Raw genomic sequence first — 18,424 nt, 5'->3', positions numbered from 1 at the left:
ACAGATCTGAGGTTGACATGAAAATCAGAAGTGTGTGTGTGTGTGGGGGGGGGGTATTTAACTTTTGGCTTTTGGAACTGGAGGTTGAACTCAGGGCCTCAGGTGAACTAATCAAATACTTAGCCACTGATCAGGCCCATGTCAGACGGGATCAGTCAGGACCATGGGGCACATCAGTGGAGGTGTTTTATAATCTCTGAACAAATGTTTCATAACTGTAGACTTATTTTTAGGAAAGGGTGGAGTCTGAGAATGTCAAGAGATTATGTTTAATGCTGAACCACAAATGAGAGCTCTAAAAGCTTTTGTCATGACTGTGCTTTTCTGGTGGGCTTTGTAGGCCTTTTTGGTTGGCATCGTCGTGCCTGACCCTGAAGTCATGCCTTCCTGGGCTCAGAAGAAAGGAATTGAAGGGACCTATCAAGAACTCTGCACAAATAAGGTCTGTACCCCAGGTGCCTCCAGACAGGCTGCTGAGAATTTTATAAGTCACTTAACAAGAGGACAGAAAAGCTGACAACTGTGAAATCTAAATGCATAAGATGTATCTGGTATTACTTTACACATTGTAGGAACCCTAATTCAGAGATTTATCCTTTTGTGATTATTGAAGACATCCCTACTTTCTTTTTTAAAAACGGAGTGAGCAATTGGGTTCTTGGGACCAGGAGCCATCACACAAAGTTTATCTAACCCCACTGCCCCATATCTTGGAAGGGAGCTGTCCAAGAGGAGGTGGTTTGTCCCGGACCACACAGCTGGTTCACAGCAGAGTCAGATGTGAACACAGGCTCTCTGACCCGCTGGCTGCTCCCTTGCCAAGAGAAGGTGGTTCTCATGTGTACTGGGTTAGCAGGTACTGAAATAGGACTGAAATAGTAGCACAGCTCTTTCCACTTAAAGTATCCACTGCTCCATCATGGAATTGTCTTGACATACATCAAGGAAACGTTGCCAGCAGACATAGGCTGGCATCTCTAGTTCTACTCTCCCCGCCCTGAGCCCCAAGATGGCATAGGGCTGGCAGCACTTCCACGCTGGCCAAGAGACCACTTTAAACACAGCATGCCCTAACGCACCCACAGTGACCTCTTGGGCCATTTGCCTCCCTTTCTCTCCTGGAGAGAGGTATTGATTGGCATGGCACCGGGCTACCCTCAACAGGGAAGGGGCTGAGAAAGAGCATGCGCCTCTCTCACTGGTTGACCTTAACTTAACCTTCTTCTCTCTATCACCCTGCCACCATCCATGTTTTGAAATGTGTTGTTGTCTCACTTATTTCAATTCAGGAATTGAAGAAAGCTATTCTGGATGACATGGTGATGCTGGGGAAACAAAGTGGACTGCATTCTTTTGAACAGGTAACTGTGACCTTTCTCACACCCATTACATTCCTTTGCATAGAAGCATGGGGATCCTGACCTGGGCTCTCTCCCTGCCTGGCATGTGTGGCCAGCTACAAGGCTACACACAAAAAGACCCCCGGAAGGGCTGTTTTGAGCCAACTGCAACCTCTCCTGCTCCTGAGCTAAACTAGGTCGCTGGGCAAGTAAGGCTGTGCTTGTTGCCCTTATAACCGCGGGCGATCATAAGGCTGAAATAGAAGCCGTGCTGTCACTGGTCACGTGGGCCTGGTCAGGCTCCCAAGCACCCTACCTTATTTTTACTTTTATGGGCTCTGCTGTCTTAGCAGCTGCGGGCAAGCTTACTCACTAGGAGGACACTATCAGCCCAGTGGCCTTTTGCAAAGGAGGAGGAAACAAAGTACTTACAAACAAAGGACACTCAGTTCCTCTGAGATGTTCTGTAGCTGGGCTCAGGACTGCGCATGCTCAGTCCACCTTCCTGTTATCATCTATGCTCTCAAGAAAAGGTTCCAAGCAGAAACTAGTAACACGCTGATAAAAATTTTGTCCTTTGATTTTGAGATAATTGTCTTTTGTAAAATCAGCATTCATAATTGTTCTCTGGGGACAGCAAGGTAGCTCAGCAAGTAAAGGTGCTTGCTGCCACAACAGGTGACCTGCGTTTAGTTCCTGTGTCCCATATAATGGGAGGAGAGAACCAGCTCCTGAAAGTTGACCTCTGAACTCCACATATGTGCATATTTGTACATGCATGAGTGTTCTGCACGAATGCCTGCTTATACACACACACACACACACACAGAGGGGGGGTAACAATTTTTCTTCAAGAACTGCTTTTTCAAAGGCTTTGGGGGCACATGCCTTTAATCCCAGCATGTGGGAGGTGGCTCTCTATGAATTCAAAGCAAACCTGATCTACATAGTTCCAGGACAGCAAGGACTCTGTAGAGAGACTCTGTCTCAAAAGCAAACAACAAACATGTTCAAATGTCAAAATCTCCCAAAAGCATAGTATGAGGGATCTACAAGGATTATAAGAAATTTTAAATTTCTATGCTGTTTTGATGATAGCCTATAACTAATTTTAAAGTTGATTTTAAATGTAAAATTCTTATGTTTAATCGGAATTAAAATGTGTTTATGTTTTTTATTGTTGTGTTGCTTGGCTCAGGACAGGGTTTCATGCTATAGTGGTTTCGGGTCAGAGCAGGCTGGCCTGCTACTTATAATGTAGCCCAGCCTGGTCCTGAACTTGCCCCAATTCTTCTGTCACAGCCTCCCAAGTGTTAAGATTCCAGGTGTGTGCTAACTACCACATCCAGCTAAAGTGTTAAGTTCTTCATTTCAAGTTAAAGAGATCTAGCAGAGTTTCAGGGTTTAAGATTGTTTTTCTCTTGGAACTGATGTTTAAATCTAACCAAATTGAGAAACAAACTTTTGCTTGTCCGTGTTTTAGGACGACTAAAGCTTGACTCCAAAGCACGCTGGCTAATTGCAGTACTTTTCAGAGTAGAAGGCCCATTTTTGCCACTATTGTTTTTTCAATTTCCAAATTTGATAGAACTTACTGTGTGGTCTTTCCTTAATTGGGATCTGTGTGACTAGATCACATGTGGCCATGTGGTTCAGGGGCTACCCGTGAGTGGTTCCAGACACTGTATCCTGGGGCAATTTGAAGAACCAGCAGAGACTGCACCTAGTGACATCCTTGTAAATTTCCAAGCCCTGTACGCCATCTATTGGTGCTGAGATGTATAACCTGCACAGGATACAAAGATTAAAAACCAAAATGGGGTTAGAAGGGAGGGAGGGCAGGGGGAGGGAAGGAGGGAAGAGAGAGAGAGAGAGAGAGAGAGAGAGAGAGAGAGAGAGAGAGAGAGAGAGAGAGAGAGAGAGAGCAAAGTGAATGTGTGTGTGTGTGTGTGTGTGTGTGTGATATTAACGTTATTTTAGGAACCTTAAAAATCTCAGTGTTCTCCACTGCCTTTGTTTAGAACACTAATGAGGAAAGAGAATTCTTGAGTTTCTATGTGCCCATGTAGTTTCTGCTCTAATAACCTGCCCTCACCATGGTAACCTCGGATGCAGGAAAGTCATGTGGCATCTCAGAGGTCTTCCATCTCATTGCCAAAGTTGTCACCTCTTGGTTTCCTCTGTCATTCTGTCTGCACTGCTTTATGCCTTCCTCCCCGGCACACTCAGCCTCAGCTAACCATAGCAAAACAATTGGCAGGGCTCCTGTCCAGAGGAAGGTGAACTCTGGACGCAGGCTGGCCTTCACAGAGATTGTCCCAATTGACCCACAGTCCACCTTTGTCTTAGTCTTTTCCCTTTTCAAAATTAAATGACCAGAGGCTGAGGGTGTGGTTTAACTGGCAAGTAGTTGCCTAGTATGTAGCCCTGGATTTGATCCCCAGCATCACATACACTAGGCATGGAGGCAGTGTGTTTATATAATCCTAGCACATGGAAAGTAGATGCAGAGAGATCAGAAATTCAAGGCTGCCCCAACTCCAAAGCAAGCTCCAGACCAACTAAGGCTCTAAGACCTTGTCTCAAGCAAGCAAGGAAGCAAACAAACAAAAAACCAACCACTGATGGTGGCCCACACTTGCCATCCCAGCTCTGGGGAAGCTAACACATAGGATCATAGACTCAAGGCCAACCCAGGGCTATGTAGTGAGAATTTGTCTCACAGGGTGGGGGGGGAGGGGCACTATTAAGGATTAGCTCTATTTTTGCAGGTGTCTAGCCTGCATGTATTTGTGTGCACTACATGGCTGTATAGTGCCCTCAGAGGCCAGACTATGATGCCACATCCCCAGGATGGTTGTGAAGTGATGGGAACCAAGCCGGTGTCCTCTGCAAGGGCAATAAGTGCTCTTACCTGCTGAGCCACCTGTCCAGCTGAAGGATTAGCTCTTAACACAGAAAGAATGACCCAACTATATCCAGAATTTAAGTTATCCTGCATCAACTTTAGGAGTTCAGGGTACTGAGCTTGGTTGCTTGTATTAAACTTTGAATTAGAAAAAAAATGGATTTACTGAGGCATAATTTCCAGGAACATACAATTCTGAAAAAAATAGGTCAGCCATTAGTAATTTACAGAGGCCTTTAAACGATGCGTATCTTAATAAGTAGATGATAAGTAAATAGGATACACTTAAACTATCCTATCAACAAGCAAACGACTAACATATTTGAGCACATTTAATTGTGAATTAATAATGTTCTTGGTATTTGAGTGCCTCACTAATTTCCATAGTTAATACAAAATGAAGATTGATGCAAAGATTTTTTTTTCAACTTGTAACTAGTGAACCTCTCCTTAGTCATATTGTGTTGCTTCTCATTGAAGTGGATACTTGTGGAATTAATTTACAGATGGATTTATCATTTTCCTGATCCATGGATATGTTTATCTTTCTTTCCATGTTCCATCTTAAATGATTTATTTGTTTGTTTATTATCTACAAGCAAACTTGAGTTAATACCTTTGAAAATCTTCAAGTGGTATGGTTCTTCAGAATACAAAAGTTTGGTTTTTGTTGTTGCTTTTTTAAGTTTCTGAGATTTTATTTTTTTATTTTATGGGTATGGGTGTTTTGCCTGAATATGTCCATGTACCACGTATGTGCAGTTCCCTTTGGGGGGGGGAGTCAGCAGAGGGTGTCAGATCCTCTGGATATGACGTTGCAGGTGGTTGTGAGCTGCCAGGAGGGAGCTGGTTATAGAACCTGGGTTCTCTGGAAAAAGAGCCGGTGCTCTTAACCAAAGAACCATCTTTCCAGCCCCTGGGAAATTTATGTTCTTATGAGATAACATAATTAGAGACTTTGGAGGTCTTACTTTCCAATGCAATGTTTGAATGTTATTTTTTTAAATGAAAGTTCTATAAATCTCATTTCAAGGACAAGTTTCAAGATAAAAGGATAAGGTAATATTAGGCATTCTCTTTCTATTTCTTCTAAAAAATGTATTAAACATTGAACATACCCAGGCATGGTAATACACTCGGGAGGCAGAAGTAGGTGAATCTACATAGTGAGTTGCAGGTGAACCAGGGATGTACAATGAGAGATACTTGTCTCAAAAAAATACATATACTCATCTGTATGTACATGCATGCATGCATACATACATACATACATAAATACATACATACATACATACAAATGGGCTTGGGAAAGTGGCATAGTGGTTAGGAAAAGTTGTTACTCTTCCAGAGAACTTGGTTTTGATTCCCAGAACCTACATGATGGAGGCTCACAACTGTCTGTAACTCCAAGGGACACAATGCTCTCTTCTAGTCTCCACAGGCATTGCATGCACATGTCACACAGATGTACATGCAGGCAAAACACCCATGCACATAAGATAGATAGTTAGATGGATAGATAGATAAAATTAGAAAGCCAGTTTCATGGACATAATGAATAATATGCTTCCTCTTTTTGTTTTGTGTATGTAAAAAAATTCAGTGGATATAATAGAATTTCCAAGCAAAGAATTTTTTGTCACCTCTAAATATCCACCTGCTAGGATGCTGCACTGTTAATATCAGAGACATCTTCCTGGCCCCTTGCTCCATCTTAAGAGCCATCTTTCCAAGGAGCCATTCTAGACCAACTTCCCATGTTTAAAAGCTATGTCAAGAGCCATGTCCAAACTTGCTAGCAGTGAGTACTACTCTTTCTAGTATGGCTGCTCTTTCCAGACCCTTCTCTCTTCTATGATACATGTATCACATCTGTAACAGGCTACAGAGATTTGAATATCACTGCCTCTGCCTGAGCACATGCTTCCAGTAGGGCCACACAGTAGCCTACTCCACCTCCTCTCTGGCCATCTACATCTGGCCAAAGCCGACTTACTCTTCACAGTTCAGTTCAAACATCCCTATTTAAAGAACCCTGTCTCTCACAGGCTCATGGTTTGAATACTCAGTTTCCAACCTCTAGCACTGTCTTGAAAAGATCACAGATTTTTTGTTGTTTTGTTTTAATTTTTTTTTATTTTTTTGTTTTTTGAAACAGGGTCTCTCTGTATAAAGAATAACCTGGCTGTCCTGGAACTCACTCTGTAGATCAGGCTGGCCTCAAATTTAGAAATCTGCCTGCCTCTGCCTCCTAAGTGCTGGGATTAAAGGCGTGCACCACCACTACACAGCTGGTCACAGATCTTTTAAGAAGTGAGACCTGACTGGCAGAAGTGGGTTCCTGAAGTCTTTGAGCATCTCTTGTCCTGGTCTAATCTCTCTGCTTTCCATCCACCACGGTGTGAACAAGTTGCAGCCTCCCTCCTGCTGCCACTGATGGAGCCATTATTGTGTCAGCCTCCCGGCCACAAGGAACTCAACCCCTCTGAAACCACAAGCCAGGAGACACTGGTCTCCCTTTATATTTTGGTTCATCAGGTATTTTGGTGGCAGCAATGAATAGAAACATAATAATGGAACACAGTTCAAACCCTGCCAAGCCTAGGGTGTGGGGTTTATCAGAAAGAAGTGCCAGCTCACACCGAAAAACCTGACTCCCAGTCTATGGGGTTTCCCTTCTTTGCATAAGTGGAAAGATGGATGATTCCCAGGTAGGTGCAGGTCCTCAAAGGCATGGGCTCTTCCTGTATCTCCGCTTCTCTCAACCCTTAGTATGTTGGCTTCTCACCCCATGGCAGCGAGGTGACTGCACTAGCTCTCAACACTGCTCACATTCAAGGAAGAAAGGGGAGAGGAAACAGAAGTGGCTGTGCTTGAACTTTTTTTAATTAGAGAAGAATGTTTTTTCTCCACTAGTAACCAAATACAGATCTTATGGTTATCCTCTAGCTGCAAAGGAGAGCTGAGAAATCAGAGAACAGGAGAGTCATGATGTGGATTCTGGGCCCAACTAAGTCAGGGTTCTATTAGTATGGGGGATGTGGGGCACAGAGATCAGAGGAGCAACTGGTAGGCCTCTCCCCCAGCCCATCCCCAGCGCTCATCCCTGCACAGGTCTGTCAGATGCTAGCATCTCTTGTTGAATTGCGGGTCCCACATGAGTAAGAGCTACTTGTCTTGCTTTCTGTCCCTGATGTGAAACATAGTACCCAACACTCCGTGGGTGCTCAGTGAACATTAGTTACCTAGAACTATGCCTGAATCTCTATGAGTATTTCAACATACACACTTTGATATAAGTTTTAAAGTGTGTGTTAGAACAATGTTTAGACCATCTCATTCTTTAATAATATGAGTGCATTACCTCAGCAGAAATCACTTTAACTTGTCCCTGCTTAGTAGGACACGATGTCTTAAAGATCACGCCACTTACATGTTCAGCCCTGAGTCAGATGTAATATTCTCAGACAACCGCCTGGAAGTCTTCCTGTTGGAACCACACGTGGCAGAAATCCTATGAGACACTCCTAGGCCATCCCTCCATCCTTTCTTGTACAGAGTCTGCCTTGCAAAGAGATTTTGTCTGAGGAGCCTGGGCTCTGCCTCATAGACGGCAGCAGTGAGAATGCTAGATCAGCTCCCTCCATGCCCTTCTCTGAAAGACTCCACAAAAGTGCATGCACAGGCTAGGGAGAGAGCTCAGTTGGTAGAGCACTTGTCTGGGATACACAGAACTCTGGGTTCCATCCCTCCTCCCACTGCTGCACAAACCAGGTATGGCGATGCGCACCTATCATCCCAGCACTGAGCAGAGAGAGGAAGGCTGGTCCTATGTTTTAGATCATGCACGGTTCCATGGTGAATAAGGCCTGTCTGAGCTACATGAGATTCCGTCTCAAAAAAAAAATGTCCACAGTAGAATATTGATTTAATTCATTATGCACCCCCCTCATTTCCCTTTGCATTCTTCATAAAACTTACATCATCCCTAGGCAGCCATCTAAAATCAGTCACCGAGGAGTCCTCACTGCGGCCTCCCTCCGCATTGCATCTTGTCACTGTGCCTCCGATTCATTCTGCCCCGCTCACCCATTGCTGTGCCTGCCTCCGCTCTATGTGTATTGTCTCGTCTCCAACACACAGAACATACGTTTCTGTTCTTAACTCTCCCCAAGGCCATCTTCCAGCTTCTCTAAGAGAGCTCCTTCTACAGTGCACGGGCGTGTGGGCCTTTCATTTCTTTCTTCACAAGTCTCCAGCCCTTCCTCTTGCGCTTGGAATCAAATTCTCCACCCCTGACCTGCCTGTGCGCTCAGCCTCTTCCCTGCCACACGTGACTGCATTATGGACCAACTTGAAGCCACTTAGTTGTCCGTTTCTATATCACGCTTCTTCACTCCTGGTTTTGTTCTTGATGACTGTGCCTGCGGAACCCTCCCCCACCCGCTTTCCCCACATTGCTACTTGATTATCTAGGGTGTCCCAAGCTGAACTCCAACTTGATATATGACCGAGGGTGACTTTGAACTTTCTGTCCTTCCTGCCTCTAGCTCCTGTGGTGGTTTTGTGCCACCACATCCTGGTTTTATAGAATGTTAGGGGAGAAAACTCACATGTCATATTCAGTAGGCACGCACCAGCTAAGAGCTACACCTGGACTCAAGCCACTTTTTGAACACTCACCTGATTGTGAAGTCTTCACTGATGTCCCTGACGGCACCTTACTTTAACTACCCTCCCTCGGGCCAGTGCTGTTCATTCCCTGCTCCTCACATTAGAAATTGCCCAGCATCCTTCAGTCTGCTCTGTAAACACTGATATACACTACTTAGGGTGTTGGCATTTAGGACTCCTTGTATTTTTGGTGCCTACCAAACAAACTGTTCATGTCTGTAAAGTTGCTGAATGAATGAATTAATGAATGAGTGGCAAGAGGAAAGGGTGGGTTTCAGCCTTATCAAATAGGCTGAAATGTGTTTGGATATAATTCTGACTCAGCATGGTATTCTTAAGTCAAGATGCCTGTTCTTCTCCGCCTGCTTGCACTAACGCTGTATGCTATAAATGCTGTGTTTGACTCCCACTAAAGAGACATTCTGCATTTGGTTTTTAGGTTAAAGCCATTTACATCCATTGTGACATGTTCTCTGTTCAAAATGGCCTGCTGACACCAACACTAAAGGCTAAGAGACCCGAGCTGAGAGAGTACTTCAAAAAGCAAATAGAAGAGCTTTACTCAGTACCCATGTGAAGCTCAAGGAGGTCCTTGTCAGTCCGATGAACTTTGCAGCAATATTACAGTTATTCTTGAGAGAAAGGAATCGGAATGCCACAGCTCGAAGTGAACAAGCACCTGATTTTTGCAACTGAGCCTTTCCTGACCAGAGAAGTCTCTAACAATATTTTTCTCTACCGTCACCAAGTACATTTTATTTTTATTAAATGATATTGTAGCAAGCTGCTAAAAAAAAATTATCGCAAACGGTAATGTAAAAACAAATCAAGACACTTTCTCAAGAACTGTGTACCACTAAAAGTAATATATTCGCAATGTTCACAGAATTCCATTAAACATAAAGAAAAACCATAACTGATATATTGTACTTAATTATTTGTGGAACAATAACCAGGTACAGTGAAAGTCTAGGCAATGTGGACTACCTCATTAAATAACTGTCAACAATCACAGTTAGATCAGAACTAAAGCTTACAGCAAGCTGTAGGAAGCCACGCGAAAACAAACATGATAGTTCCCGTGCGGCCTGACTCCCGTTCTCTCACTCGGCATCTCGGCCGCGGCGAAAGCCTTCTCACTGATTTTTACTTTTATTTATGAGAAGTGGAAATGTAGCTGTTCTTAAAGCAAATATCATATCTATCTAACAACTCCCATAAGTTTTTCAGTAATTTTCTCATTTATCAAGCTCACTGAATATTCAGAATCTATGCACAGAAGAATAGATAGGGGTTGCATTTATTTACCTACTTCTTACTACAAGGAAGCTTAAAAGATGTTTGTTGACTGCAGCAAATGGACTGTTGGCAAACATTTAGGGGAAGATACTCAGTGATTTCTCAGGGTGGGCAACAGTTCATGTACCTATGTTTCTGCTAGAGTCTCTGCCTTTTCCATTCTCAATTTGCCTGTGTCCAGGTCTGGGAAATGCAATATGGCTAAAATTGTCAACAACCTTGATTTCTTTTCATATGATATCAAGGCAAATGTGAAGAGGAATAGCTGTTATTTCCAAATAAAAGAACTTCCCTAGAAAACTATGGAAGTCCATATAGAAATCCCTGCTAATGGCATAATTCCAATCCTAGAAGCTCCAGATGCTCCTATCGACCATAAAAACCTTAATTGTATCATATGTTTAGCTGCACCCTAAATCTGGGTGCCAAGATTCTGATGTCACCAAAAAGCCTCGATACCGTGGACAGTGCAGTTCAAGTGGGCACTATCAATTATGCACCTCAGGAGGGCAAGGTCCCTAGGGAAGTGTTTCTCTTCTGTGGGAACAGGACTCTGAAAGTACTCAAAGAATTCACATGCTCAAAGGTCACGTGATCTTCCCAAATACATCTATGATCAGTATGGCAGGCCAAGGAACTCCTTAGCTCTGAGGGAAATCTAACTTATTTGTAAGTGAATGTTCTCAGTCGGAACCTGCATCATCACACAGGCCCGTTGGATGGTCCCAACATGTATGTGAATGAATGTTTTCAGTCAGAACCTACATCATCCATCACACAGGCCTGTGGTATGATCCGAATCATTGATCATACACCTGTTTCAGTCATATTGAGTCATGACCTCAGTTTCAATTGATGTAGTTATCTGGGTTTTGTTTTTGTTTTTGTTTTTCACATTCCTTGGGCATCATCTCTCTGAAGACTCACTGTTGCACCTATTAATTTGACATTGACTAAATGAGCAATTCTGTGTACATTAATTTCTCTCACAGTGCGGAGGAGCAAAACCAGGACCTTGCACATTCAAGCACTGTTCTGCTGAGCTCCACTCCCAGCCCTGTGTGCATTGAATTTGAAATACATTTTTGATGAGACAAATAACACATTGAAAGCCACATCTGAAAAATATTGGCTTTTTAAATGTTTAATGTATGTTCAGTCAATCAAAATTGAACATTATTACCTGAATTAGAGATCTATATTATTTAAAGGGCAAGGAGTTTTGCATTCCAAATTTTAAAATCTGTTTTCCATTGTTCTTCTACTTGACTAGAACCCCCATTGTTGGCTTTGATCCCAGCGGAGTTTTGAGCACTGAAGTTTTAGGTGAATGATTTTTAAAACTACCCTCATTCCATTTACATCTCGCTGTAGTTAGGTGCAATTAATTATAGACAAGCTTTGTTTGTTGTTTGTTTCAAAAGATTTTATGTTTCTTTTGAAACTTCGCAATCTATGTGGAAACCATCACACTCAATGGGAGAATGCAAATGTACTCAGAAAGTAAAGAGTTGGCCTTACCTGCATCCTCGGTCCTCTTCCTTCCTGTAGAGCAAGGAAAGAAATGAAAGGAGGTAAACCCATGGGAAAACCCCTCTGGCTTCAGACTTCCCAATTTTATCTCTGGGAATGAAAAATAAGTTTGTGTTTCTCCTTAATCAATACAGGAAAAAGGCTTAAGTACTTAAGTACTTAAGACTTGTCATGATCCCAGTGGCCACCATATAATGATTAAAATCTGAAGACCATGGAGAACTGGTTCCTTAATCTTAAATGTTTGGCAATTTTATCTAGTTGTTACTCAAATATGTTGCTAATTCTCGCATTTTTTTTCTTTTGACAAATTAACCCTGTTGCAGTAAGCTACAAAACAGACAATATATATACAAAACAAACAATATATATATATTCCCCCCCCGCAATTGTCACAAAAGATGTCTTTATACATAGTATTGAGACCTCCCCTCCAGATGTCAGAGATTGTCCAGGTGTGGTATGGAAGCCAAGCTTCATGTACTAGGATCTCACACTCAGAGGTCCGAGGAGTAGCCAGACCCTGCCTTCCTCACAAGTGTAAGGGGAAAAAATTCTCTCCTGGGGATTTTACAGTCAGGCAATGCTTTAGCCATTTGAAATGAGCACTTAAAGTTAGATTGCCTTGCCAATGAGAGAACCAATGGTTATTAATTTTTCTGCCATAATAAATGAATTGTTCTTTATTTTTCACATGTATTAAGCACAGGTCTGCTGAAATTATTTAAGGTACAAAATACTAGAAAACGAATGTAAAGAATGGGAAATTATATTTTTTTGCATGAAAATAGACTGCTTACAAATTTGCTTATTATCTCAGGACAAAAGAATGAATGGTTGTATATAAAATTGGTAAATTATAATTGGGTTCTATTTTCTTTACAGTTTTTATTTTAAGAAAACCCTACAATGGTGGTGGTGGGAGGGGTTCCTGATAGTCTTAAGCTCTCTCTTAAGTATGCTACATAATCCTGCCTATGAGTCTACAAAGCCTGGCATGAGAATGAGACCAGCACCCATGTGAGGACCAGTCCCTGGCGGAGACGCTCTCGACTGAGAACGCTTTAATGTGTTCTCTGTACTGCAGAGCAATGGACACTCGTAAATGTAAGCGAGGGTTTCGAAACCTAGTCCCAAACATACAGGGTTTTCCCGAGGTGACAATGCCACGGAAGCGCTCATCTCTCTGCTCATTACGTTTCTTTGTCAAATCATTGCAGTGATTGCATGGGGAAGGGGGGAAATGGCTATTTTTTTGAAGAATTGCTTATTCTACTTTCAATTTTTGAAAATCAAGGAATTAAAATATTACTTTTTAAATATGCATAGATGTATCTTAACTGTAATTATATTTTCATTTGATTTGTTATAACAGCATGAACAGCAAATACAAAATGCACTTACAGAAACTTTTGTAAAAAAAAAAATAAAGATTTTTTTTTTTTTACTTCTCAAAATTGTTAGTAATTGCCTTATCCTTTATATGCTTACATGATGTAATTCCCTCATGGAGGTATGTCTGATAGTCACCCATCATGGTGTATATGGTGAAGCATGGAGTTTTACCACCATCAGATATTCTACAACCCCTGTAAGTTTTCCCAAACTTTCAGTAGTTAGACAGGCTTAACTATGGAGAGCTTAAGTGCACCCAGATGAATCCCTTAATGCGGGTCTTTGCTGGAACCCTTGCTATTATCAAATACGTCCCTGATTTAAATAATTTTTAGTCCTCCAAAGAACAAATAACTGTTCAAATTTGCCATCATGGTGGTGACCCTTAACAATTCCAAAATGCCATGTAAATCAAGTATAAAGTAAAAGATAACAGTTTCTTAAACTGGCGCACTCCCCCACGTTGAATTGGTGCAGAGCCCGCCTTCACACACTTGCCTCTATCCGTCCCTCTTGGTACTCACAGCTACGTTTGTAGGTTAAGGCTCCCTTGTTGGTGGTCTGAAATAGTGCAGTGCTTTCTTAAAACAGTCTTCATGGTCCCACTCTACTTTCCCAGATTCTACTATCTATAGTTCAGCCGAGGCATCTTTCCAAGTTGTCGTTGTTTCTTTGAATCCGTTTCATGGTTTTCAGAACGAAGGTCTGACTCTTTGTTCAGTACACAAAGACTAGCATCTCTCCTAACACATCCTTACGGGGCCCTGGCTCCAGTCATACCAAGTCCTCTCCCTCTGCCTCTGCGCCTTGCCCTGTCTTCCTTCTCACCCACACTTTCTGCAGTTGTTCTTGGAAAACCCAGTTTTAGGGCTGGAGAGATCGCTCAGAGTAGTTAAGGGCACGACTAGGGGTTTGGTACCTAGTATCCACACCTTGGTTCCCCACTCCAGGTCCAGAAAATCTGATGCCCTCTTCTGTCCTCTACAGTTTTCTGCACATACAGGTACACATAAAATTCAGCCTGGCACACATGCATACATTTATAAACAAAACAAAACAAAACAAGAGCTCTAGCCGGGCAGTGGTGGTATATGCCTTTAATCCCAGCACTTGGGAGGCAGAGACAGGCAGATTTCTGAGTTCGAGGCCAGCCTGGTCTACAGAGTGAGTTCTAGGACAGCCGGGGCTAACCCTGTCTCAAAAAACAAAACAAAACAAAACAACAACAACAACAAAACAACCCTGCAATGCCTGAGGCTATATTTTATCCATCTTTGTTATTTCTTCCATTCTTGTCACCTAAGCATGTCTAAATTAGCCTGTTGGATCCTTGAAGCCCATGGGTGGATAGCAGTGTAAGCAAAGCCTCTTAGTGGATTGCTCCATCAGACACACCTCACTCACTTCACACACACACCACACACACACACATGTACACACACACACACATACATGGGGGAAGGAGGAGAGAGAGAGAGAGAGAGAGAGAGAGAGAGAGAGAGAGAGAGAGAGATCAGTAAAAGTTTCTTTGGGTTTTAAGGACTTCAGACCCCACAAATTGGCCGTTTAAAGCAGGGGATTCTTCAGATATCTCTTTAACATTTAAAACTTGTTTCCCATGGAAGTTCGTGTCTCTGTGACTGTTTCAAACCTAGTCTAACTCATCATGTATTGAACATGAACATGGCCAGTGTTGTTCTAGAATGGGATCCGTAAAATGCGAGAGGGGAAGAAGTTCCTAAAGCTCGAGTGTGAATACTGGCACAGACTGTGTGCATTTGGGGATGGAGAAGAAAGATGGCTGAGTTAGGATACCTTTGCCTATCTCACTTTCTTGTAGGGCACTTGTTTCTTTCATTAAAATTATTTTTTTCTATGGGTATGGATGTTTTGTCTGCATGCAAGTTTCTGCACCAACTATGCGCAGTGCCTAAGGAGGGCGGAAGAGGGCATTAAATGCCCTGGAACTGGAGTTACAGACCGTGTGCTGGAAACCAAATCGTGATTTTCTAGAAGCAACTTGTGCTTCTCTTTTAGTCAATAGGCTGGTTCTAGGTGAAGTTGTAAACAGACGTCTCATCTCTTCCTCTCTCTTTACTGCTAAGGACTGCAGGCTCCTCCCCTTGCTCCCCTTGCCTCTTTCCCTTCCCTATTAGAAGGCATGGGAAATGCTGAAGCAGCTATGCCACCTATGACAGACAACACCTGCCTTCCTGAGTTTCCCTAGGACATGGTTTCCTCAGCTGCAGAATGTGTGGCTGTGGTACCTATGTGTCACAGCATGTGCAGGTAAGAGGGCAAGTTTTTAAAAGTTTAGTTTTGTGTGTGTGAATACCTGATGCCCAGGGAAGCCAGAATAGTGCGTGAGATCTCCTAGGACTGTAGTTATAGACATTAAGGAGCATCATGTGGGTGCTAGGAATTGAACCTGGGTCCTCATCCACATCCAATTCCCAGCTCTCTGGATGAAAGAATAGGTTTTTCATCTTTCCCATTGAAAAGACAATCTCACGTGCTTAATCTGTCTGCTTTCTCTGGAGATCTGTAGGCACACGGACCTTTGTGCTAAGCTCCCAACAGTGATCCTGTTCCCTAAATGGTTTTGTTTGTTTGTTTGAGACAGGGTCTCACTATGGAGAGGTGAGGGAGAGCCACACCTCAGCGTCCTCATCACTTTTTTCAGAGTTCTCATCCATGGCTTCCTGTCTAGGCTGTTACTTTGGGGGGCAGGGGGTGGGGAGTAAAGATTGTCACAGAAGCTCTCCATGTCCCTCCCTCTTAACTGGGCATCTGCAGTCATCAATACCACAGCAAAAATGGCCCCCTTGCTCTTCATACTCAGCAGATTCACGGCTCATGGGCCTCCACGTAGTCACAGCACAGAACATGAACCCAGCTCCCAGCTGGACTGGGTCCATGGAACCAGACGAGGCCCTTTGAAACATCCTGGATCGTGACCAATGGACATCAATGTGGCTTTAGGCAACAGCCTAGACCATGGACATCTGTGTGACCTTCAGTGGTAACATGGGCCATGGATATCAACACAGACCCTGGCTACAGTGGCACCACAGACCTAGTATGGCCCTTGGTGGCAGCATGGGCCCTGACATGACCATAGCATGAGGTTCAGCTCACTTCCCGGTGTGACACCTGTGGGGACAGAAAGGCTTTTGGTTTAAGTTGGTTTTACTCTCGCTGTTTCTTGTAGTTCCAGATCTAGTTGCTCCCAAGTTCCAAGCCTCCCACAAATCATTTAGAAGCTGCAGCAGGTTACTGCCTTTGTTGTCACAAGTCTCCCTGAGCACTGAGAGGAGTCAGGGGACCTGGTTTATGAGCAAGAGACTCACTTTTATATGATGGGTATGACTCAAGAAAGAATGCTGGACTGTGATTATCAATCAGAGTGCAACACGACTTTGAGATCCTTGACTGAAGGACCATTTGCTATTTCTTTGCATCCCCGGGACACAGTGCCTAACACAGTAAGATGCTCAGCCAGTACTAAGTCATTGACTCAAAGCACCCAAACGTCTAAGCAAGCAGGAATGCCCATAAAGAGCCCTCTGTTCTTTACAAAGTTATATTTTGATGATTAATAGGCTGCCATTAATATTTCTATATGCCTATATTTACTTGTAAATCTCAGCATAATTTTATTATGCAAATTGTTTATATACATAAACATCATATTGGAGTCCTAAGATGAGAGACGGCTCAGTTGGTAAAGTGCTTTTCGCATAGGCATGAGGACCCGAGTTCAAATCCACCATATCTACTTTAAAAGCTGACATGGCAGTGTACATCTGTAGCACCTTGCCAGGGAGGCAGAGACAGGCGGATGGATGCTTGGAGTATGCCAGTCGGTAGTCTAACCAAATCAGTGAGCTCCAGGTTTGCTAACAAACTGAGTCTGGGAACAAATCCAACAAAAACAGTGCAGGGTAAGAAGGCCCAATGCTGACCTCTCCTCCACGCGCGTGAGCACTCATCTGCATAGGCACACGCACAATACTGGGCTGTCACAGAGAAGCCCTGGGGCTCTTGTTATGTCATCTCTACAGAGTGAGTTTTCAGTGTTGTCAAATGCTATTTTATTTTTTAGAATAAAAAGGAGGTTGCCGCGTGCTTAATATACTATGAGATGGAGCCACCTCTAACAAATCTGCCCTTTGTCTTCTGCGTGACTGAGTGAGGCTAACCCCCATCTTAGCCCCCTGAGTTTAGAAACCTAAAACTTCATGGCTAGGGCTTCCTGCAGGGCTCAGAACAGCAGGAAGTAAGTACCAGGTGTGGGGTTGGTCTAACTAAAAAGCAATGATGAGAGAGAGGCAGAGAGAGAGAGAGAGAGAGAGAGAGAGAGAGAGAGAGAGAGAGAGAGAGGCAGAGAGAGGCAGAGAGAGGCAGAGAGAGGCAGAGAGAGACGAACAGACGGACAGAGACAGAGAGGCAGAGAGACAGAAAACAGAGAGAGAGAGAGAGGGAGGCAGGAGAGACGGACAGACAGACAGACAGAAAACAGACAGGGACAGAGACAGAGAGGCAGAGAGACAGAAAACAGAGAGAGAGAGAGAGAGAGAGAGAGAGAGAGAGAGAGAGAGAGAGAGAGAGAGAGAGAGGCAGACAGACAGAAAACAGAGACACAGAGACACAGACACAGAGAATCAGAGAGAAAGTCGGAGAGATAGAAAACAGACAGAGACAGACACAGAGAGAGGAGAGAGATAGAGACAGCGAGACACAGAGAGAGGAGAAAGACTGTAAAACCTAAGGAGCTTGGGTTCAGTAGCCGATAGGAAATGCACATAACGGAGGCCGTAGCTGGCCCCGGCCGGGAGAGGCCCACCATCTTCCCAGAAACCCTTGCGGCCATAAAAAGCCAGACTGAGGCAGCCCGGGCAGGGTGTCTCTCTGTGGATGGCTGGTTCCTTAGGAAGGCAATGGAGAAGATATGGCCCAGACGAGTCTATACCCGCAAAAAGAGGGCCGGTGAAAGGCTCAACGTCACCCCGAAGCCAGACCTGGCCCTCCCTGGGAAGACAGAGTCCCTGCCAGGTCGAAGCTCAGTAGGCCTGGGTGGTGGGTGGGCCTCAGCGAGGGCTGAGGAGAGGCACGAGCAGGTCCCCTGAAACGCGGCACCCTCTCACAGGTCTGAAGGGAAAGGGCAAAGAGCAGGGATTGCCGAAAATTACTGAGAAAGAGGAATTGAGCAGGCTCAGAGGCAGCAGCTCACAGCCAGCAAGGTGGGTAACCTAGGGTAACACCCCTGGGCAAC

The 18,424-nt window shown here is 43.8% G+C and overlaps 2 protein-coding genes across 2 annotated transcripts in view; both read left to right on the top strand.

The window, feature by feature from the left end:
* Nucleotides 1-9,852, top strand: part of Acsl6 (acyl-CoA synthetase long chain family member 6) — a 47,012-nt gene extending 37,160 nt beyond the window's left edge. Inside the window, exons 19-21 of the mRNA XM_052196994.1 lie at nt 341-442; nt 1,290-1,361; nt 9,362-9,852. Coding sequence (XP_052052954.1) covers nt 341-442; nt 1,290-1,361; nt 9,362-9,499 — 312 coding nt within the window. The 3' untranslated portion in view covers nt 9,500-9,852. The remainder of the gene's footprint in view (nt 1-340; nt 443-1,289; nt 1,362-9,361) is intronic.
* Nucleotides 9,853-18,089: 8,237 nt separating this feature from the next.
* Meikin (meiotic kinetochore factor) overlaps nt 18,090-18,424 on the top strand; it is a 48,656-nt gene continuing 48,321 nt past the window's right edge. The window contains exons 1-2 of the mRNA XM_052197696.1: nt 18,090-18,204; nt 18,299-18,392. Of these exons, the coding sequence (XP_052053656.1) occupies nt 18,090-18,204; nt 18,299-18,392 (209 nt within the window). The remainder of the gene's footprint in view (nt 18,205-18,298; nt 18,393-18,424) is intronic.

Source organism: Apodemus sylvaticus, chromosome 10 (assembly GCF_947179515.1).
Source record: "Apodemus sylvaticus chromosome 10, mApoSyl1.1, whole genome shotgun sequence".
Classification (NCBI taxonomy): Eukaryota; Metazoa; Chordata; class Mammalia; order Rodentia; family Muridae; genus Apodemus; species Apodemus sylvaticus.
The sequence above is the reverse complement of the archived record's forward strand: the minus strand, read 5'-3'. Positions and strand labels throughout refer to the sequence as shown.